We start from the raw sequence: 23,225 nt of genomic DNA, 5'->3' as shown, positions 1-23,225 counted from the left end.
TGGAGTCATTGTTGATGTAGGCCCTGCTGGAGACTTTTTTCTTTTCCTTGCAATCTTTCTTCTCACATGACCTTTTGAAACAGTTTTACCAGATATTTAACTTGTGCCTCCATTATCAAAGTAACACCTGAATTAATGAACTTTTATGATTTTTGAGGGCAGCCATGGTCTTATTTGCATGGTTATACATTAATCAGACATGGGTTTCTATTTGATTGCAAAAGAGCTAATAAATGATCACTATAAAAATGTGTGGTGAGCAACAAGACTATTTAACTTTTGAGCCTTGTCACAGACTGCTGCATGTGGAATGTGTCCACAACATGAAGCCAAGGAGGACATCTGGGGCGTTGGATAAGTAGCATTTCCAAAATACCCCAAAAATGAGATCACAAACCAATTTATGGAGCTCACTCACTGCTGGACTCTGAAAACAAACACTGGTTTATATTCTCTTAGAATCAATATAATAGAGTGTCATGGATATGTAGGTGGTTCGATGGTACATTGATCAATGGGTAGATAGTTACAGTAAATAGAATAATATATCCGAGGACTCTGTTGGATGCCAGGCAGATATGAACTATAGATTGACTCATTACATTGATGACATAATGACATAAGTGCCTCAAAAATAGTCAAACAGTTTACGCCAATATTCCAGATGTACAAATACAAGGAAATGAAGGATTTCATCATTTGATGTACATAATATCAATAAAAGGTTCATAAAATAAACATTCTTATTAATTATGGATCATAAAATACCACAATGGACATACTGGAGTATTAAACAGCTGAATCACATCAAGCAGAAATGGGAAATTATTCAATATGCAAATTTTCATTAAGAATTAATGTTGTCACTTCCAAAACATTGATAGGATTTTTTTTAATTATAATAAAACTAATTTAATATTTTTGGAACATGTTGCTAATGTTAATGATTGTTTCCCTGAACAATAATGTCAATCAGTGTGTCCATGAAATATTTTGTCTTTATAGTGTATCCAATTAAATATCGGTTAAACATAATTAGCAAATCATAAGTGGAACTGGTCTTTGCATATAGTTAGTGATTCAATTTTCTGAAAATAAACAACTAAATGTAATAGCATCAACCAAGAGAATCACCATCCTCTTTGTTCTTTCACATTAATCTTCTAAAACCTGCAGATAATAAATTTATATCTATGAATAGATCCATTCATTGAAATGTGAAAGGGGCTCTGACAAAGGAGACATCTCCACTTGGGTGCAGCATCTATGCAGGATTTAGTGTGAAATATGCTCTACACAAAAAATGACTGCGTATAGTATATTTAAAAAAAAAGCCCAATTTTTGCCCTATGTTCTGCGCATGCTCTGTTACACACAAATAAGGAGGGAGTGATTCATGTTGATCTAAAGCACAGCTGTTGTGCATGTGCGTGCGTGTGTAATATTTCATATAGCATTCTCGCTTGCATCATCCTTTTCATCATTTTTCATCATTTATCTTCCACATCAATTCGCAGCCATGTCGGACTCTGAGGACATGACGGAGTTCGCCAGCATTGTGGAGCGCATCGAGCGGGGCGAGGTGAGTCGCACTAACGGTGATGGGAGCGCTGGCAGCCGGCTGTCAAGTCGTCAGGCTCCCGAGCGTCTTCAAGCATGACCGGCGCGGTTTGGCTCACATCCAGATGATTTATGATCATTTTAGTAGGACCGATGATGTACAATAGACTTCCACTTTGACGATATGAGATGTATAGTTGCATTTTTCCCCATTGATTATGAAGGATGGCTGGTTTATGTCAGACTCATAATGATTAGTCTAGATGTGAATGGACGATAAAATCAGCAAATATTCTGTCAAAATGATAATTAGATAAGATTAGATTACATAGGACCAAGATGATCAGAATACAGACACAGGAAAAGACATTTTAGACATAGATAAATAGGTAATACATAAGTTAATAAATACATGAATAAAGAAAGAAAATAATTGATTTATTAATGTTGTTTATATTAATAAATATTAATACAAAGTAATTGATTGATTAAATAAAATAATCACTCATTTAGCTCAGGTTTAGCTTGATTTAAGGTGGATTTAAGGTACTGCATCATAGTCGGAGATGTTCTCATTTTTTAAAACTGTTTATGAAAAAATCTAACACTGTCTAGCACTAATTCCAATGTGCTGGAGGTAGGAAGCACACTGGAGTTGATTGTGTATAGTAGTAGTGTATATAGTGTGTGGCACATATGGGAGCAGCTGTGCTGTGTGTCAGGGACACTTGGTTACTGAGAGGTGTTTATCATTGTGGTTAATAAGGAAGAGTGATGACGCTGCACACTCATATTGCTCTTGTTCTCATCTTGTGATTGTCATTATTTGAGTGAAACCACTATCAAAAATAAATGAATAAAAGACGTGACATCCAGTGACACTGAAAAATGAGCATCTACAGCCAATTTAAGAGATTGTTGTAAATGGCCGATAATGAGTTTGGCCTTCCCACTTCAAGTACATTTTGTATCATTTACAATGAGTGAGTGCACATAAGAAATTGATAAAAGTGCAGTACTGCACTTACTTAATCACACAACTCACAAAATTCAGGTTTTATTGTGCTCCTGTCAAAACAGTTTTGCACTCCAACGTTTACACTGTTATACTATTATTTCACCTTTCTCCACAGTGATTTACATATTTTACCTCACAGGTTAGAGGAGAGTCATATGCACCCAATCTAAAGAGCCAAATATGGCCCACGAGCCATATGTTCCCTACCCCCTGACCTCGACATTAGCTCTTGTCTATTACATTGAGTTCACTCAAAGACGTTAACTCGCAGTGTCTATAAACTTGTTTTACTACTATTCAACGTATGGACTCACTAGACCCCATTATACACACAAAACCGTGTTCGTTTGAATATATAAAGAAATATAAATACGGCGGAATGAGCGATGTGATAGATTAATGCACTAGCTCTTTTCTTTTACGAGATGCTCTTGAAAGCAACGGTGGTTCCCATGGAGATGTCCCCTCCTCTCCCCCCTCCCTTTCCTCGCGTGGTGCCTTCACGGCCACAGTAAACTCGGGTATACTATTTCTTCTGCTCATTCAGCCGCGTCATCGAATGTTCACACGGCTTTTTTGTACTCTCCTGCTGCCTTTCACACTCACACGCCGTTTGTATCAGGGATCAAGAGAAAGTTGTTCTATTTAGTTATTTTAATTCAACTTGATCAGTGAAATTCAGACCCTTCGCCATGACTGTGGAGATGCGGCGCAGTAGCACTCACGCGGTAAGTAAATCGGGGAAAAGTTTGTTACATTTGTTGAAAATCGGACTTTTCACTACGCTGAAGCGCTGCTTTCAATGGCATAATAAGATCATGCGAATTGAAGGCGTTTATTTGTTTGAAATCATTTAGATCTTAATTAAGATTATCTTCAAGAGTCGCCTTTTCTTTTTGAGATTAAAATAGCCGTCTACCTCGTAAACGTGAGCTATCCTTTAGCCGCTGGATTTAATCCTTCCTTATATAATGTGTGAGAACCACGCAAATGACTAGAAAACATCACAATGGCCAACAAGTGTGCTTAATGCTTGCCAATAAGGTCACACCTGTGATAGCATATAAAATACTTTCTCTTAAACTGTGTTTGCTTGTAAATCTGATCAACCAATAAACATCATTGTGCCTGCAAACTGGCCCAAAATATGTCGTTAAAATTTAGACAAACTTTACTCTGCGGATGAGAAGGTTAATCAGTGCAAAGCCTGTGGTATTTGTTACAATAAGTTACATGAAAATTGGACTACAGAACAGTTTTTTCTTTGAGTATGTATTTTAATTGAAGGTTTCCCGTTTTTTTGCTTACTATTGGAATTTGTGTCTTTGATGAGTGAAACCAGGCACTTTGATGATCAAAGGATCACCTGTAACTGTCAAACAACAAAAAGACTGTAAAATGTGTCAGTTGGTTCATTGTTTGTTGATTGTTTTACTGTTTTATTGTGGATCATGTGCTCTGCCGTACAGTGGTTTGCACATGCGCCTCAGAGATCTGTGATCAATAGTTCAATCCTGTGGCTTCCAGGGTGCAGTGTAATTGGCTGGCAACCAGTTCCAGCTGCATCATGCATGCCTCATACCCATGGTTAACTGGGATAAGCTCCAGCACCCCCAAGACACCTAGGTTAAGCAATACTGTAGATCAGGGGTATTGAACGTATTGCTCTAGAGCAGTGATTTTCAAACTTTTTTGGCCACCGCCCCCTTCACCGCCGGGCCAAAATGCCAACGCCCCCCTCTTTACCCCTTTCCAACGAACGAAGCTTAAATAAATAGAAGACAGGCGCCTCAGATATTATTCGCTAATTTCGTTTCTTTTAATAGACCAATGCGCAGTTCACCTCGAATCATAAAAATTGATAGCTGATGCATTAAGCCGGTCGCTGTGCGCATACGTCTGTGGTTAAGCGTTGCCGGCGCGCTATTGTGTGCTCCTCTGCGGCTGACTGGATGGTGGTGGTTTCCCCAGTCGCCTGCATCGACGATAAACTCGCGACAATTAGTGATATACGGTATATGCGCGCTGCTCGTGAGCGCTCGAGCAGACAACGTTTCTTGTTTCAATAAAGCTTGTTTTTTGTCGACTTTTTATTACAGACAATCAATTTTTCCGGTCTTTCTACAAACACCAACGTCACATTTTACTGTAATTGCTCCATCGCCCCCTTCACTATTTCAACGCCCCCCATTCGCCTGTTTATTCGTCAGCGCCCCCCTGAAAGTTCACACCGCCCCCCGGGGGGCGGTACCGCCCACTTTGAAAACCACTGCTCTAGAGCCATATGTGGCTCCTATGATGGTGCATATGACTCTTCGCAAACATGCAAGCCAAAATGTACATTTTTCTCAATACACTCCCTTGTTCATGCATACTGTTGCATAGACTCTTTGTACTTTAAGTGTTGAAATGACAAAAAAGCACATTTTCATGTATTTTGACTTTGAAAATCTTAGTTTGGCTTTCTCAAAGAAACTTTCTTGCAGCGTTGGTTGTGTATTTAAGCGCTTTGTGGGTATAAACTATAATGTACATAATACAACGGGCTAAAATGTCTGTATGCCGGAAAGATAGCCATAATGTTTCTACTATATGGTGGACTTCAGGAAAATTTCTCTAGTATATAAAGGCAGTGTGGTGAACATTCCATCCTCTGTTTGGTAAAAAAAAATGGCTAACTGCTTTGCTCCCTGCAGGTTCCCATCAAGAACATTGAGCGTGAGCTGATCTGCCCCATCTGCAAAGAACTCTTCACACATCCACTCATCCTGCCGTGTCAGCATAGCGTGTGTCACAAATGTGTCCGAGAGCTTCTCATGCTAAACTATGACGATTCCTTGGACGGTAACTCCGAATGTTCGTTGCCGGGCAGTCCCAGATCCCGTGTGCCGTCGCCTTCCATGGAGAAGCTAGACAAGTTGGTGCGATCAGGTTAGTGCTATACCAGATTTTTGGTAATGGATAAGAAAATAGATGAAGACACAGTAGTACCCATGAATTTACAAAGAAATTCAAATGATTTTTTTCCCTATTATTAGAAAAATATGAATTCAGTCAGACTGGAAATATACAGTCAAACACAATACTTGCACTTAAATCTAACAAATGTTAAAATGTAAAACTTGGTAAGTTGAATTTAGAAGAGATCAAAATGACTCAACAGTAGCTTTTTTCCCGTTTTTTTCAGCACTTATCGTCTTAGACCATGTATTTAGAAAGAAATCATCAAAATTTCTTTAAAGTACTCTAATAAAAAGTAAAATGAGGTCATGTAAAAAATTATTCAAAGTACCATGATGAAAGTTGAAGTTTTATAAAGTAACTTGGAAAGCACTTACTAGAATGATGCAACTTAAGAAACTTTAAAGAAACCTATAATACCTGCAGTAAACATGAATTAAAATGGATAACATGGAGGAACTTAAATGAATGCTGCTTAATGGAAATGTAAAACCTTTTAAGATCGCATAAGGCCAAGCAATTTAAAATCTTTAAAAACTGTGCAAAATTTAATATAGAGCAAGGTAATCCAAATGTTACAGAAGGCTGAGGGTACAAACCCTGACTGAGCGTCTGCCTATCTCACGCTATTTCCTCTTTTACTTTGTTATTTCCCTTGAGCAGTTTGCCTTTTGTTACGAGTGTCACAAAACAATAAACAAAACAAAACATGAATGCTTTAATTTGAGGTAAACGTGTGGTAGTTGATGTTTGAGTGACTTTGGAGGACATGTTTTTCTCGAAAATGTGGGTCAATTTCCGAAGTCTTAGACTTCAGAGGTTCCACCATCCAAGAAGCAAGACAAAGGGCCCAGCTCAAAGTGGGCCAAGCTTTAGTTTGTTGTGCATCCCTCCTCCCTCTTGTCCTATATTAATGAATACAAATGATTTAAGGATAGTGTGGCACAGATGCCTTTCTTCTGAAAATCCTGCCTATTTTCCTACATTGGAGTCACTTTTATAAGTCATGTCTACTGAGTTTTGGTCAGCTCAAGTTCAAGTTTGTTGCAAGTAGTTTACACAATCAAACTTTTTTTTTTACTTTACCTATTAAGTGGAAAATATAACATGATATTTTCCCCCAAATTTACAAGGTTAGGGAATAAAACACTTGCCCGTGTTTGCTTATCCGTGTATTTCTGCTCCAGTCTTCACTTGACTGGAGCCCCTCAGTCAATAACACTGAGCCCAAACTGCAAGTGGTTGCTATGGCAATGAAAGGTCCTCTTCTGGACGGTGTTAAAAAAATAAACCAAACTTAAAAAAAAAAAAAAAAAATCTTGGGCACAGTCTTCAACTCAAACTGAATAAGTTTACTATATCCAAAATGTGGACACAGGAAACCCAAACCTCCACCTTTGAATAAGCAAATCTCTCCTCAGGCTGAAACATTCAGACAACTCCCATATATATGTATGTAAACTATGAACAAATGCATTCATTTTCAGCATTAGAAAGCTGTATGCATTCTATTAAGGATTATAAATTGCAGCATTCTTTAAGTTTTATAAGATGATTACAAAAACTCCTAGTTCATCTTGTTTACAATTTACAAGCTTGCACAGAATATGTTGGCCAGCACCTCCAATGGTCGGTTGCCATAGCGACGCAGACTGTCCCGTTAGGAATGAATGAGGGATTAGTTGAAGGTGAAGAATAGAAGAAGACTTGCCGGCTGTTTATTAATAATCAGTGGACAACTGGGACAGGCATCGCTGTGCCAAAACAAATGCCTCCCCTCTCTCACCACAATTTCATTCTTATTAGAATAAGAACATTTGGAAAAAAAGTAAGCCCTGCAAATACTCTCCAGGCACACAGACTGCCAAGGAAATGTCGGGAATTCTCTTTATACTCCTTATTCAGAAATGTTTTTGTGTTCCACTCTCACCTACATTACACTCTCTGATGTTTCTTTCTTTACCGCCTGCTTGTCACTGACTGTTTTCATGATTAATTAAGTCACGCATTCATGTTGGTTTCATATTTTATTGTCATCTCTTTTGTTGATTACTTGCAGCCTCAGTGCGAAGGTCGCTCGGAAGTCGAGGTAGAAGCGGCCTCCGGCTGTTGAGTAGCTGTAGTAGTGAGTACAGTGTCGCCAGCGGACCCTCTTTGTGAAACCCTAGCTTGAGTGCTATTTCTCCGCTACTGCCCACCCTTTTTTAAGCCTACCAAACACAACAGCAAACACAGTAGATGGGACTTTAATACATTTTTATGTGATGTCAAGTTATTGTATTATTGAGTGCATTATCTTACACTGAAGTAGTGCCTATGTTTTGGGCAATAGAATATTATACTCTCCAATTTACTCCCAAAAAAGTATTTTTTTTTTTCCTCCCTCGTGTCCAGATTCTTACTACTTGGGTTGCGTTTCCATCTTAATTTTTAAATTAATGATCAACTATACCATGTTCTGTTATAATCTGGGTTTTTTTGCTGCAAAATTTCCATGCATGTTTCTTATTCGACAAAAAAAGAAACAGACAAATCTGTAAATGCTCTTGCTCAAGAAATATGGCTGCTTAATAACCCTGGGGAAAATGCCAACCTCGTAAACTTGAAAAGTCGTTAGTCACGGTTGCTAATATTTCACTGTACTTGTATAGGTGGCCGTGCTGCGTGCCACAATTGCTGACAACTGCCTAGCAAGTACAACTTAGAAGCCATTACTAAGTTTCTCTGTCCCCTTGGAGATCAAGTAGTAGTTTGAGATCAGGGTAAAACTTGTAAAAATCATTTCCTGCTTTCAATGCCAACATCTTCTATCCTGTCATTTACTTAAAATGACCAATCAAAATCCTTCCTTAAAAACAATAGTACTTTGAAACAAAGGAACCTAAACTCCAACACATAGATGCTGTTTGGGCTTGCCCAGGTTATTTCTTTTGGAGACTGGGGTGCCTTCAGGGTCTTTGGTTCGCTCCATTTAGCATCAACCCAAAGCCAGACCCTCACCCGACCACACCCACTTTATGCAGGGCCTAGTAGAAGCCCCCAGCCCTCCCCGAGATAGGTTCCTGACAGCATTGTTAGGTGTCGTCTCGGTTTAATGATATACAAATGAGAGGTCATTGTGAACTCAATTCAAATTATCCACAGCCCTAAATCATCCAAAACGGTCTCAAATGTCTTCACAAAACTGCATGGCAAAGAGGAATATTTTATTGCCAGTTGGAATTGAACCAGGCAATTCTTTTTCATTTGACTTCAGTAGTACTGAAAGTAAAATACTCTAGCGTTAGGCAATTGGACACAAAAGTCAAAGTTTACATGGAGGTTGCATTGTGTTGTATGCTCATCTTGAAAATTGACTCCAAACAAAATATAATGGGGCCTTGTCAGTGTCCAATTTTATGTCTGGGGAACATGATGTCACCAAGGAAAAGTCGAACTACACCCATGCTTAAACAGATGTTAGTATGAAAATTGAGTAAGAACTTTCCAAAATTACTCCATGCCTTTCTATATTGAGAATAGTCATGTTGGAAAAAGTTTCTTTTTGTAAATTTGACTAACATGTCATTGGAAAAACATTGGATTCATCCCTCGCACTGCCGCTGCAGGGCCAGATTAGTTGACGTATAGAAGCTCATGCTCATCGTCATATTGAGTTTGTCATGATTAGCGCTTGCATAGTAGTCCAGAAGTCTCAAACAATCATGCTTTATCGCCTTTCTCACCTATCACCAAATATCTGCACACCGAATATACATACTGTACTTCACACATTTGTTGCTCTTCCCCACTGCGTTACCCCACTCCCCCCTTTCCTAGTGTCTTTTCCTCACCTGAGGAGTGTTTGATTGAATTTTCAGGTCCTCGGAAAAGAAGTGGAATTACTGAGATAAATCCAGCACTCCTCACTTCTCCTGTGCCCCAAAAACGTGAAGCAATATTTTTGTCAATGTTTTTATTTTTTAAATTTGTGTTTGCAGAATTGTCACCAGTTTGCTGGCGTTTTGTGTGTTCATAGTGTGTCATTTTTTCTTTTTGCCTCCGCCCTCACTGCTTTAGTGTCTGTGCTGTGTATGCACCTCACTTGTTCAGATGCTGCTACATCTGTAACAAGTAAAGTATTGTGGGGTGGGGGGCGGGGTCATTTGAGTATGGACTTGTTGCGTATGTGGAAATGCAGTAAGTGTTGATGTGTCAAATGGACGGATTATTCGAAACTGTGGGTGACAATCCTTTCATTATGATGGTTGTCTTTTTATGAAGTTCTCCTATAGCAAATACAGGAAATTCTCATTCATTTTTTTAACTGTACAGTGAACATTCAAGTGACTTATTTTTACAGAACCCAAAGTTTTGAAATTACTGGAATCAATTTGAAGATACTTGACAATAGAGCTTAAGTATTTGCAAAATTGGACTAAAATACGAAACATCACTTGCCATTTATCATCACATGAAAATGGAGTTGAAAATGTCTTCGCCAAGGAATTTTATTTGTCACCCAATACAAACTGTATTGACTTTACAGTTGATTTTTTTTTTATAAGTTACAACCTTGATTGTCCCATAAGTGAAAGTTAAATGTACTGTTGGTGCACTGTTAATTGAGTGGAAGCAATTTACTCCAAATGTAAACACTTTTAGCGGATTTCAAAATTGTTCTCTAGTCCAGCTCACTCTCAGCACTTTCTGTATACCACTGTTGTGAATGTTGAATGAATCGCAAGGGTTACTTTACCTGATCGCATTTGGTTGTTCTCCCAGACAAACCAACGTGGTCCAAAGGTGGTTACTCCTTCCGGATCCATGACTGACAACTGCTTGATTTGATGCATTGTGTTGTGCTTCAATATTAGATGCATCCATATCCATCGGGAGTAGTAGTCGATAGTTACTGGGGATATCTAAAGTACAAAGTTAAAGAGACTATATGCTGAGGCCCTATTTGTGATCGATATTGTAGTGTTTTCTTATGATTGTATTTTGAAATGCTGACTACAACCATAAAATGAAAGGCTATTTTATATTGCACTCCCTCATTTACAAAGCTCATTTTATTTTTGCGAATTTATTCATAATTATTGAATAATTTCAAAGGATTTTTTGGGGGGCGTAAAATAAAATTAACAATTAAAATCTAATGTAAATAAATCAATTAATCGTATTACAACAGTATTATATTTAGATTTTTCAAATGCCTTCAAAAATCCTTAAAGACAACCATCATAGTATTGTAACATTGACCACTGTGTAAGGGTGGGCTTTATGACTCAGTTTACGTGGTCACTGTGACTTCCAAATATTTCTCTTAGGATATCATTTTTATTTGGCTCTTATTTGAGGGGAAGACAGTATTCACATTTAGGGCCTCAGACAAAATGCTAAACAAACGATTAGGACTTGACATGTAAAGCTCCTCATGATGTTTACTCATTCAATGTCCTTCCTCTCTCCCAGGATCCATTGCTTCACCGGGCTGGCGCCGAGGATCCGTAACACCTCGGGTCACCACTATCGCTTGTCCGGGATGCCAGCACGACATCGACCTGGGCGAGCGCGGCATCAGCATGCTTTTCCGCAACTTCACTCTGGAGAGCATCGTGGAGCGTTACCGTCAAGCGGCCCGTGCTGCCGTCGCCATCATGTGCAACATCTGCAAACCACCGCAGCAGCAACAAGAAGCCACCAAGAGCTGCATGGACTGCAAGGTCAGCTACTGCAATGAGTGCTTCAAGACTCACCATCCCTGGGGCACACCCAAGGCACAACATGAGTATGTGGGGCCAACCACCAACTTTAGACCAAAGGCAAGTTCTGTCATATATTTTTAATTAAAATGTTAGTAAGTTGGAAATTATATTTAGTCAAAATGCACGTCCTTTCATTTTCTTGTGATAGTTCTTTAATGCATTAGGTTGCCACAAAATAGTGCCAAAGGGCAAAGTTTAAAAGGCGGTATGGTGAAGTGATGTATCCTGACTGAGAGATTAGTTTGGATGTCAAGGAAAAGTTAAGTTTTATATTTACATGAATGTCAGTTTGTGCCTTTTGTGATTTGTTTGTACACATTTAAATGCTTGTTTACCCTAGACATTCTACTCAAAGCAAACTGGGTGCCTAAAATTGCTTCCCCTTTTGTTTATTAAATGCTGAATTCATTTTCTATTTTAAGAAATCAGGATCAGGAAACTTGTCGGAATATTTTCATGAAGTCATCAACTTCTTCCTGTTTTCACTTCACTTTTGTATATATATTGTCACAGGTGCTGATGTGCCCTGAGCACGAGATGGAAAAGGTTAACATGTACTGCGAGGTGTGCCGGCGGCCTGTGTGCCACCTTTGCAAGTTGGGAGGAACCCACGCTAACCACAGGGTCACTTCCATGAGCAATGCCTACAAGATCCTAAAGGTAATGTGCTCTCATACACAACTCGGCGTCAAATAAACAGTCTCTTCCCTTTTCTGTGTGGGTAGCGTCACTTCAAATAATTTGACACAAAGAACCTGGAGGACAGGTTTAATGGTTTAACATCAGAGGTGGGGGAACATGAGTAGTAATACTCAGCTGATAAGCTTTAAACCTATTAAAGACCATTGTAAACATCTGTGAATGCAAAAAAATACCAAGCACATAATGTGTAGAAAGAAAGGGTGGTGTTGCAATGTCTCTCTGCATTTGATACAATGGGCCCTTTTCTTTGAGGCGACTTAAAAATCGAGAATATAGATAGTAGGGGATTGAAACGTGAACCTTGATTCAGCTAATGGACATTGAACAGTACAGTGCTTGAAACACACCGTGGGTTTAGACTTTCTGTGTGGACAGAATCTTTGTGAAATTCTATCAGCTGAGTGCAGGCATGTTAATATTGGATGCAAGCATTTGTTCCCCATCACTGTGGGTCTTTTGTGTTGTCAAACTGTGAATAATGCGTATCAGTTGGCCCTGTTTCAGGTTTCAGTCACTGGGGCAGTAATTCGTCTTGTCCGTGTGTGCCATATAGACACATCTGTCCGTAATATTCAGATATTGGACAATAATAGATGGAGAATTGTTTGTTAGAAAATGCTGTGTCACTGTCTGTGTACATAAGTCTCCTGAAAATTCACTGAATCGTCTCAATTCATTTTCTCACAGGAGAAGCTGGCTAAGAGTATCCATTACTTAATCAGCAAAGAGGACCAAGTAAAGACTCAAATTACTGGACTGGAACAGCTCGTCAGTCAGACAGAGGTACGTTAATGTGAGCAAAGCGTGTGGGTGGCTTGTTTGAAAACCTGTCAGTTGAGTCTAAACCAGTGTCTCTTGAGATGCTGTATGTATTAAGTGCAATCAGGTTCATTAGGTGAGCCACACAAAGAAGGAAAGTGCACGTTGGGTTCCTCTAATTCACGTCACAGTTTGAGCCTGTTTATCCTGACACCCTGGGTGGAGTTTTTAAAGAGCCACAGCTGTTGTTTCAAGACAACAACCACAACAACAGTTGCAACTTTTGTTCTAACAAATGCTTAGCTACCATGAAAACAATTTACAGTAAATGGATTGTAATTGAGATGAAACTGGGATCTGCATGGATGAATTTTTCAATCAGATTAATTTAACTGTATTTTTGATCATTGGTGGTATATCATTAAAATATACAATATTGTACAATAGAATTGAACAATTTGATGATGTCTGACAGGATATAGTGTGGTTATCTTTGAATGTCATGTAGGCTGGCACAGTCAAAGTGCTGGAGTGAGTTTGTAATATTTCTCCATTGTTTTAAAGGAAAATGGGCAGCTGGCCGAACGCCAGGCAAATGAGCACTTTGACCGGCTATTTGAGATCCTGCAGGAGAAAAAGTCAGAGATGCTTAAATCAATTGAGCAATCTCAAAACAGACGCTTGGGACAACTCAAATCCCAGGTAGGTTTTGGAAAGACTTTCATTATTTTTCTCTCCTAATTTTCCTTCTGATTGTTTTTGAAAAATTAATTGTTTTTTAATTTTTTGAGGATGGTTGAAATTTCTTATTGATCAATTTATATTTTTTTTGATTTTAGTTTCATGCATTGGTTTCTAATATGATTTCTAAATAATTATTCTTGACTTAGATTATATGTACTGTACTTTTTCAAAATGTTTTCAAATCTATTTTCTTCAAGTGTCTTTTTACAATCCAATGTCCCTATTCTGATCTCAAATTAAGTCATGTGTTTTTTATATATCCAGATGGAAGAGTATCAGGGTATGTTGGAGAACAGTGGCCTTGTGGGCTATGCTCAGGAGGTACTCAAAGAAACAGACCAGTCCTGCTTTGTACAGACTGCCAAGCAGCTTCACGTCAGGTACAATTCAGACACTCTAAGTGACTTATGTTTTGTGTGTTTGTGTTGCTGAAGAACATAAACATGGCAAGCCATGTGAAGCCATGTTACCAAATGCAGTAAGCAACTTTAAGCTGCCTAATTGATCCCCATTAGCGGCTTTGACTGAGACCGGAACCTTTGCACTTGCGGGATCATGATACTGTCCACTGTTGCCTATTCTTGATCCTCTTTTTTTTTAAAGAGAAACTTGAAAATTCCTAAAATGCTCAGCAGTATTCCATGGTGTGTTTTTTAGAATTCAGAAGGCCACCGAGTCTCTAAGGACTTTCCATCCGTCAGCCGACCCCAGCTTTGATGAGTTTGTGCTGGACACATCGAGAGAGGAGATGCTTCTCAAAGAGCTATGCTTTGGTGGAGGTAACCTCACACAAGGACACGCACAACACCGATTGGCGGAGCAAAGAGCAGGCAGGCGCTTGCCGATAACAAGCGACTAAATAAGACATGGTGATCAATACTGGATCAATTCAGTGGATAATGAGAAAACAAGTGAGAACATGATGTCTTTGGATCATGTCCTCTCTTGTTATCTCATTATCCTCTGATTTTTAGCACACTTTAATGGTACAATGTAAATAAATATACAGCCCTGTAATGGTTTTACCAGATTAATGCAACTATAATCAATGCCTTTATGTTGACTTAATTAATTTGAATGCTTTTATTGTCATTATATGAGATGGAATGAGATCCACATTTGTTTTATTAAACAGGCTAATCATGATTTAAATATTATCTAAAACAAATGAGAGATTATGAATATTTTTATTGAATTGAATACATTTTATTTAGACATTTCTAAATAAATTATTGATTAATTATGCATTTATTTATTAATTTTTAATGTGCAAGCTGTCTATTTTGAATCAGTTGTCTCTTAGATAAACCTAACACTGTCTAACCCACTTTCCTTTAAAGTTAGGCATAATCTATATTGTACCAGTGAAGCGTTTATAATTCAGTCAAATCATTTCAGGTGAAGTTTTGAAACAAACTAGAAATTTCCAACTCTGAGGCTGCTTGTCATTCTTTTGACATTAAGGGGCAGCTGTCAGCTGTTGACCTGCCTCTACTCAATAGTAGAATGGCAACATGCCAAACCGACCTCAACTGCATTTGCTATTTCAGCAATGTTAAAACCATCTGCATTATTCCTTCAATGTCAACGTCAACTTTTCCAAGCTTACTTTACACTTAAGTGTTTATCCTTTAAAGCTACTAAACACATTGTAATCAATCTGTAAATTGAGTTTGCAAATAATCTAGGCTCATTCTACTTTTAGGCTTCATTAAACCATACTTTATGGAGCTCTCGATTTGGACTATGAACACCCAATTTAACAAGAATATGTCTTCTTTCCTGTCTGTTACGGGAACAAAGGCCGATGAAAAGGAACGAAATTGGACCCCCCTGCAGTGAAACTTGGCTATCTTCCACTCAGTCTGCTTGCAGCCTTTTCTTCTCTAGTTCTTAAACGTCTAATGGCCCACTGGCCCCGTTTCGTTACAGACTGGAAGCGAATGTGGGGGAAAAATTTGAAAGGATTGTTGATCTTTGGATTTTCGCCATGAAAGTAGTTGTAGTAGTGTAGTAGGTGGTATTTTTACAAGATGTTCCACTTGTGCACATACAATTTGAAGCAGTTCACGCTATAGGGCAAGGTACAATACTAAGTAGGATTTAAGGCTTTTATAGATCCGTCTTAGTGAATAAATAAGCTGTGTGCTATAGTGCTTATGACATTTGTCAATCACTCTACAGTTTTTTTTATCCATGTATCATAACATATTAAATGTTGCTTATCAAGTGGGAACATGGCGGGCAAATGTGATACATACAAAGATGTTGGTAGGTACCAAAATCTATTTGCCATCCCCAAACTGTCACTATTGGGCAATTTTAATATTACAGGCACTGTATTTAGTACCATTTAGGATTCTCAATTGATTTATTCGAGCAAAAAGTTCCATAGTAAACGTTTAACTATTGAGATAAAAATCCTTGCTGAAATCATTAGGAAATGGTGAGGTATGTTGATGGTTCCAACTACAAGATCTAGACTTTCATTTTTAAATTGTCACTTGCAGTGTAAATCCACGCTACAAACATTCTTTTCCGGCTTCTCAAACTACCCACTTAAAAGCAGACAAACAAAAATCTGCTAAAAATCTTGTGAATTCCTGCTGAATGCAATTCTTTGCTACCCATCTTCCAGTTCCCGACGCCCCGATGATCGACCTGTCCAAGAGTCGAGTCTACAACGAGGCCACCATCTTCTGGAGGCTGTCTGATGACCACCAACCTACAGACCAACACTTACTGGAGTACCGCAGGTGGGCACACATTCCTACTTTCCCAATGCATCCTTACAATAGCCATTAAAGTCCATTCTGTATCTAAACATTTCTTTTTTTCAGATTGGGAGGCCCGAATCAGTCGAAAGAGGATGCTGAGGATGCCGTCTGGCAAACGATGGAGCGCTCGCACAGTCCCAGCACTACTATATGTGGACTGGACGCTGACAGCTTGTACACATTTAGGGTCCGCACTTGCAGGAACTCCATCTTCAGCCCTTACAGCCCAGAAGTTACATTCCACACACCCCCTGCACCTGGTAAGGAACATCATAAGTATTACTTTGATTATTGTCAGATAGTCGACACAAGTGCTTAATTCATTATACTTGTATAATGACAATAAAAGCATTCAAAAGTTCAAGTACAAGTATGGATATTCGCATGAAACCATCACTAATTACAGGAGTAATAGCTGTGGTATTTTAAGCATATTTTGAAGAAATTCCTGGCCTCGGTAAATACGAGTCATAAACAAATATTCCTCAGAGTAACAATATTCTGGATTTAAGTGACTATGCCAGCCCACTTTGTCATGGTGCTCTTAAAAAGGATTAAAAAGATGGCAGATGCTTTGCTTTTTATTTAAATTCTGAGTCATACAAGGGAGGCAATGAGGCACAATGATGTTTTGGCAGATCACCATGGTGATGTTTTTTTTTGTCTTTCATGCAACTGAAAACAGTCTGTGTGGGTTTGGGTATATTTTGGAGAGAGCTATTTGAAGAAATGTGCTCACATAAACTAGCGTGGGATGGTAATAGGGCCTTCTAAATCTTTAATCAATTCCTAAATTGGAAACGGATGAATGCAAATGTCAGTGAAAGGATGATCCAAATCAGAGCCGTGGCAAAATAAAAAAAAGCCATTCGAACACATTGGTTTGGCTCCCTGTGTATTGCAAATTGTGAAAGGATTCACTGACCATCAGTAACGAGGAAGAATGTCAAGCAAGGGTGAAGCCTGAGGAAGCACTCAACACCCGTCTGGCTATCTTTAGTGTCGTTGACGCCAAGGCGATATGGCATTCAACTGCCTGGTTTACAACACTGGGTGGGGTAGAAAAATGCTTGCATGGGTGAAAGGGGCTTCTAAGACTTCAGTACCTTTGAAACACAGCAACTTTTTGGACCTATTTGGCATAAAAATGTGAAAAGTGCAGGCTTTCTCGGGTAGTATGAAGCACCTATTGATGCTGTGTCTGAAGGTGAATTATCTCCTTAGTATGCCAATTCCAAAGGTTCAATGAACATCACTCGGGTGAATTCTCGCCCAGGCATATTTAGATGGTGCCATTTTATCCAGAAGGGTACCACTAGAAAGAGGCCACGCAGTCTACTTCGTGAATCCTAATCATCCTTGATTTCCAATTGCATAGGTTACATCAATGTTGCCTTTTATATGGTTAACCAAGTAGCTCATGCTTTAGTAATACAGTGAACCTCCACTCATTTGCCATTCACTTTTTGCCAAATTAACACAAGCAAATTCCCTTTGAAGTCATACAATTATACACATATTTTTGCTGTAGTACGTGAGCAGACATTGGGAATCATTATGCCCCAATTGTGAGAAGGGATTCATTCCCAGGCACGTAAATGAGCTTTTCCTCCCTGGAGGAGACCCTTCACACAATGGTTGGGTGAAGATGGTGCATTCATATTGTGACGTCATGCTGTTGACCCACTGTCTATTAATAGAAGTTAATTTAATCCAAATGAGAATAGCTGGACATGATGATTTCATTATACTTGAGTAGTAAGCCAGTTGTGTGGGTCAGTTGTGTTGTAGCACCCTCGTGTGTCCATTTCGAACAGATGAACAGAATTAATGGAAAATGTCTAAATGCAGTGGAAAGGAAGATGTGAGCTTAGGAATTTTTGGATGCATTAATATAAACATGTTTTGGTAATAAATATCCATATATTTTCAACATGCCCTCTATATTCAATCTGTAAAATATGCCTAGTCAAGATTATGCTGCAAAACATAAAAATAGAACATCCATGTTACATTACATAGGCAAACTATTAATATTTTAATTGTCTAAAGTCCTGACGATACCAACATTGAAAACAAACAAAAAAAAAGACTAAACTATTTTCTGTGACTTCTTTTATATGCAGTGTTTGAATTCCTGTTCAGCGACAAGTGTGGCTTCAGCACGGAGCGTCTGATGCTCAACAAGCGGCGCGATATGGTGGAGAGCGTTGCTGGTGTGGCCTTTCTGCTCGCGGCAGATCGTGTGCAGACCGGCAGCTACATTGGCCTGGACTACATCATAGGTGACCCGGGCATAACTCAGGGAAGGTATGTTAACAACACACACACATCTTTTACTCTTTTTATTATTGTGGAAGTGAGGGACTTTATCATAAACCTGACATTTTTTGGGGACTCAACTGCAAGAGTAGGTGAATATTTAGAATAGAAAGTTTTGTAAGGAAGAGGCTGTTTGTGTTTTAAAAAAAATCTGTACGAGACCTTAGTTTTCCATTTTTTCCTTAACCAAAATACTTTTGGATATTAATTCCATACTATAATGCAATAGAATGCACTTTTGATTACATATATTGTTGTTCTTGTGAGTTAAACACATCTGAAATGTTGTAGCATATCTGGTGGGATATATAGAAATGGTGTTTGATGTTATAGTGAATGGAATTAGATTGACAGATGGATACTTGATTAATCCTGTGCATCAACTCCCTCGTAGCTCCAGCTGTTATTTTGTGAAAAATGTCTTTTTGAAAATGTGTTGTCAACAAATGTAAGACTTTTAAAGTTTCATCAACCCATTAAACTTTATTCTGTATTCTATTGATCTTAATCTTGGAGTGTTCTACTTTGCAGACACTACTGGGCCTTAAAAGTGGAGTCACACTCTTATATGGTTAAAGTTGGCGTGGCCTCGGATACAAAGCTTCTGGAATGGTTTCACAACCCAAGAGACACTAGCAGCCCAAGGTAAATTGCAGCCTTGCTGCACATTCTAAATTCTGCAACCTAACTCTAACACGACACATTCTTACCAGTGAATCTTCCAGCTAAGCCTATGATGTAAGAGGCAGCAGCATTAACTTGTAAAGCGCTTACATTCTCAGACAGACGACCTTTCTCGCCTCTCATGGATGATTTATTTATTTGTTTCCCTCTTACAGCCATTGTTCAGCCATATGTCAAAAATTATTTTAGACTGCTTATGAAAAGCAAAATAAAATAAATACCTTGTTTGAATTGCACATATTCCATTCACACAATTCTGTGTATTGGGATTATTGACAGTAGATTTGAAAAATGGCACTGTAAATGCACCTTTTAGCTCTTCCCTCGTATAGAATGTGTTAGTTAGGCTACATCATTTGACACTTAAGATTCTTAAAATTAACAATATGAGAGTACAACAGATGTTTTTCAAAGAAGAGCTGGGAACAGATGAGTTTTTCTGAACACCAATGTGCAAGAATTCAGGGATTACCGTATTCTGTTGGGTAAAAAATGGACGCATAGGATGATTGTATCTTCTGCCATCTAGTGGAAGACAATTTAATCTTCTGCACGTTCTATGGTACGCCCTTGAAATGGCTGGGAAAAGAATTTGCTGTTTATTGACTCACAGAATAACATCATTTGTCAACAGCCCTTCTGTTTGTAAAAGTCTAAACCAAATTTTCTTTAATCCAGGTACGACCACGACAGCGGCCACGACAGCGGCAGCGAAGACGCGTGCTACGACCTTTCCCAGCCCTTTACGCTCCTTACCATAGGCATGGGCAAGCTCTTTATCCCCAAATCGTCACCCTCGTCTTCGGCCGATCCGGGCAACCGGACGCTGCCCATGCCGCAGCGCCTGGGCGTGTGCCTGGATTACGAAGCCGGTCGCGTCTACTTCTATGACGCCGACAACATGCGCTGCCTATACGAGAGGCAAGTGGACTGCTCGGGGACCATGTACCCAGCATTCGGCCTAATGGGTGGAGGCAAAATCCAGCTAGAGGAATTTGTCACTGCCAAGAGGCTTGTCTTCTGAAAGTAACTGTTCGAGATCTCTATTTGCACCTTTTTTAGGAGATATTCCAGCATGATGCAGGAAGGTTTCTTAAGTCATTATGACTTGTGAAAGTAGCTTGCATTAGGGTTGTTGGTTCAAATTCCGAGATGGTAGGGTATGATATGACATTTTGGCCGGTCTGTTTTAAAAATTATTGACACCTCTAGGTCAGAGGCAGGTTAGTTTCAGCTTTTTGATCCAAATTATGATACCTGCGCTTGTTATGATCAACACAAATGAGACAATTGGGCATGAAATGCTTTAAAGATGCTTTTAATTCTCCAGTAGCCTCTATGCCTGGTAAAGCAGATTCAAACAGGGTGTTTGTTTCAAATAGTGAAATATGTGCTGCTTCGTGACCTTTAGATATGGCATTGGGTTAATAGTTTTTTTTTTTTTTAATCCTCAGATGAACTCTCAAAACGATTAAACCTGAGCTGGTACGTTAGGATTAACAGATGACTTTCTGAGAAGTTTAGTCAGTGGGTTTATTTTGACTAGAGGTGGTTTATAGTAGGGTATCCATGTGTTTGTCATTTGTTATCAATACTAACATGACACTTGTTTTTAGGGTCTTAGTACAGAGGCAATGGGATGTGGAATATTGAACCTAAGTCTCTTTTTAATTCAAGTCCAATTTTTACATCTATGGTTTTAACATTACATTGTCTGGGTTCAGAGCAGGGGTTTGGTTTAATTCATATTTTATGTACAGTATATGTTTATTAGCTGGAATCCTGTATTTGTGGAATAACATGATTGGCTGTGTAGTTTAGAAGATGAAATCTTTTTCATAGTGGACCTGATGGGAGAAAGCCTAAATTGTAAATCTTTTAGCACTAGCGCCTCGGTGCCTTTCGGTTCATTTTTATTTTACGTAGCAATACTCTGACTCAGTTGCACAATTGTTTTGGAACACTATCTGTATCACGCGCACTGGGGTTTGTTTTGATAACTGTTGTTCACTTGTTTTTTATCACTGGAAAAACATGACTTTTTGCACTTTTTTTTGTTAAAGTCATCGTAGTTTCATCACCAATGAGCACGTTTATATCCATCAATTAGTATCTTGACGTTTCTTTGTTTAGTGTCAGAATCTCTTCACACTTACACTTTTCACCTTGAAACAAAAAAAAATCTGGTGCACTCTAGCTGCCTTTGAAACACCATTGGCATAAGCGTCACAACCGTTTACACTATGAGAAAAGGATAGTTTGGTAAATCCGGTTTTAGGTAGCAACATGGTTGGTTTTTATTTCGAGAAGGACTTAGCGTACTACTGGTGCTTTGCATAAAAATACGACCTACCTCCTTGCTGTCAAGCCTGGAAAAAGTTTTTTTTCGGTTAACTTTAAAGAGCCACAAGTTTGTTCACGTCACTTTCAGTGTGTTCGCCTTCAACATGCCTTCTCTTTTAGTCAACTAATATTCTGTGTTTATAATGTGTACACTGGAAATAGTCACTTACATATCACACTTGAGCAGGGTTGTTTTGTGTCCATTTGTTTTGACTACTGTAAATTCAATCCCTTTATTTTAAAGTTATTGGCAACTTTCTAGACCTTAATAATGATTTTAGTCACGTATAAATACAATCAAATTACTGACATTTAAACATGCGTGATGAAAATGTTTTTTTTTTTTTAATTCAATAGAGGTAACAAACTTGATCCACCCAAAAAATACCTCTACGCATTTAAAGACAAACAAGGCAGCTTTCACTGGGGGAATGTAACCAAAAGTGGAATGTCCTTGTTTTATTTTTTATGGATATTGAAATTGAATTTAGCAGAATTCTTAACCAAAATTGCAGGCAAGCTATCACTACAAAACTAGCATGCTGCACGGCTCTATCACACATGTATCCTAACAAAGTGCAATACTATTTAGATTGAAGAATCGCTAGCTTTGCTGACACTAAATGCACTGTTACGAGTTAATGTTGAGGGTTTAGATTAAATGTGTCAATTAGATATGTACTGACTTTTTAAAAACTGTTTCCTCTGAAATTAATGAAGGTGGTGGATATATGGACTGTATGTGTGCCGTTCATGTGAGATTTATTTGCTGGACACTTGTTTGTATGTGAAAATGTAATCAAATAAAAGTTTCAGTTTTCTTAAAAAAAACTTGTCTGTGATTTGTCTTCTATAGTTAATTTTTTTCTTTTTTTGATAGATTAACAAATGTTAATCTGTGTCATTTTTGCCTTTTTATAGGATAATTGTATGAATGTTTATTAAATAAAAGAATTAGGGATGGGCTCCAGGAAAGTGATATGGTGATAAGTGGTATGTAAAAATAATATTTGGTCAGGGCAGCACATGCTCATGAATATCAATTATAAAATGAATATGTACTATATCTGACTTATACATTTCACTAGATTTGTCATCTTTACTTAATACATTGTGAATATGAAGGTATAGCTACTCTAGGTGTACTAAATGGTGCATAAAGTGTAGCTATATCAAGATCTTATGTAATGTTATGTTTTTATTTACATGCATGATTTTCACCTTAATAATATTGCCATTACATGTTGTATAGGAGTGCAATATTAATATTAGGTAAGGTTTATATTACAGAACCAGTATATCTATGATATTAAAATATTTAATGGCAATCCCGAGTGGAATTAATCTATTTCTAATGTACTATGACTATTCGTGTAATAAGGTATTTTATACTTGTCGAAATTATGTGAAATCATGACTGTTAGATGCGTTTCATCTATCCTCCCTTATTGTGATTGAAATTGTACTGGCAGGCTAACCTGTCCATCATCCGTTTACCTGCACGTGGCGACAAAACATCTCCGTGTGGTGGGCGTTTCCGAGTGCTGACGTCACACGCTGTCGCCTCAACGCGGAAGACGACCGAAGACGCAGAAGGATAGGAAA

At 38.4% G+C, this 23,225-nt stretch overlaps 1 protein-coding gene across 5 annotated transcripts; it reads left to right on the top strand.

Moving 5' to 3' along the window:
- Positions 1-1,403: 1,403 nt before the first annotated feature.
- LOC144215764 (E3 ubiquitin-protein ligase Trim36-like) lies at positions 1,404-22,389 on the top strand. Of its 5 annotated transcripts, XM_077744898.1 has the most exons (15): positions 1,404-1,582; positions 5,275-5,509; positions 7,599-7,664; positions 9,400-9,468; positions 10,997-11,346; positions 11,803-11,949; positions 12,679-12,774; positions 13,315-13,452; positions 13,759-13,874; positions 14,152-14,273; positions 16,133-16,250; positions 16,335-16,531; positions 18,398-18,581; positions 19,125-19,238; positions 19,956-22,389. In XM_077744898.1, exons 1-15 carry the CDS (start codon positions 1,520-1,522, stop codon positions 20,299-20,301), a joined length of 2,361 nt encoding a protein of 786 aa, XP_077601024.1. In that variant the 5' UTR covers positions 1,404-1,519; the 3' UTR covers positions 20,302-22,389. The 5 variants fall into 5 exon arrangements, with proteins under 5 accessions (XP_077601024.1, XP_077601019.1, XP_077601021.1 ...); XM_077744893.1 differs by lacking the exon at positions 9,400-9,468; XM_077744894.1 differs by lacking the exons at positions 1,404-1,582; positions 9,400-9,468 and adding an exon at positions 3,062-3,306.
- Positions 22,390-23,225: the final 836 nt, after the last annotated feature.

This window comes from Stigmatopora nigra, chromosome 22 (genome assembly GCF_051989575.1).
Source record: "Stigmatopora nigra isolate UIUO_SnigA chromosome 22, RoL_Snig_1.1, whole genome shotgun sequence".
Lineage (NCBI taxonomy): Eukaryota > Metazoa > Chordata > Actinopteri > Syngnathiformes > Syngnathidae > Stigmatopora > Stigmatopora nigra.
The sequence above is the reverse complement of the archived record's forward strand: the minus strand, read 5'-3'. Positions and strand labels throughout refer to the sequence as shown.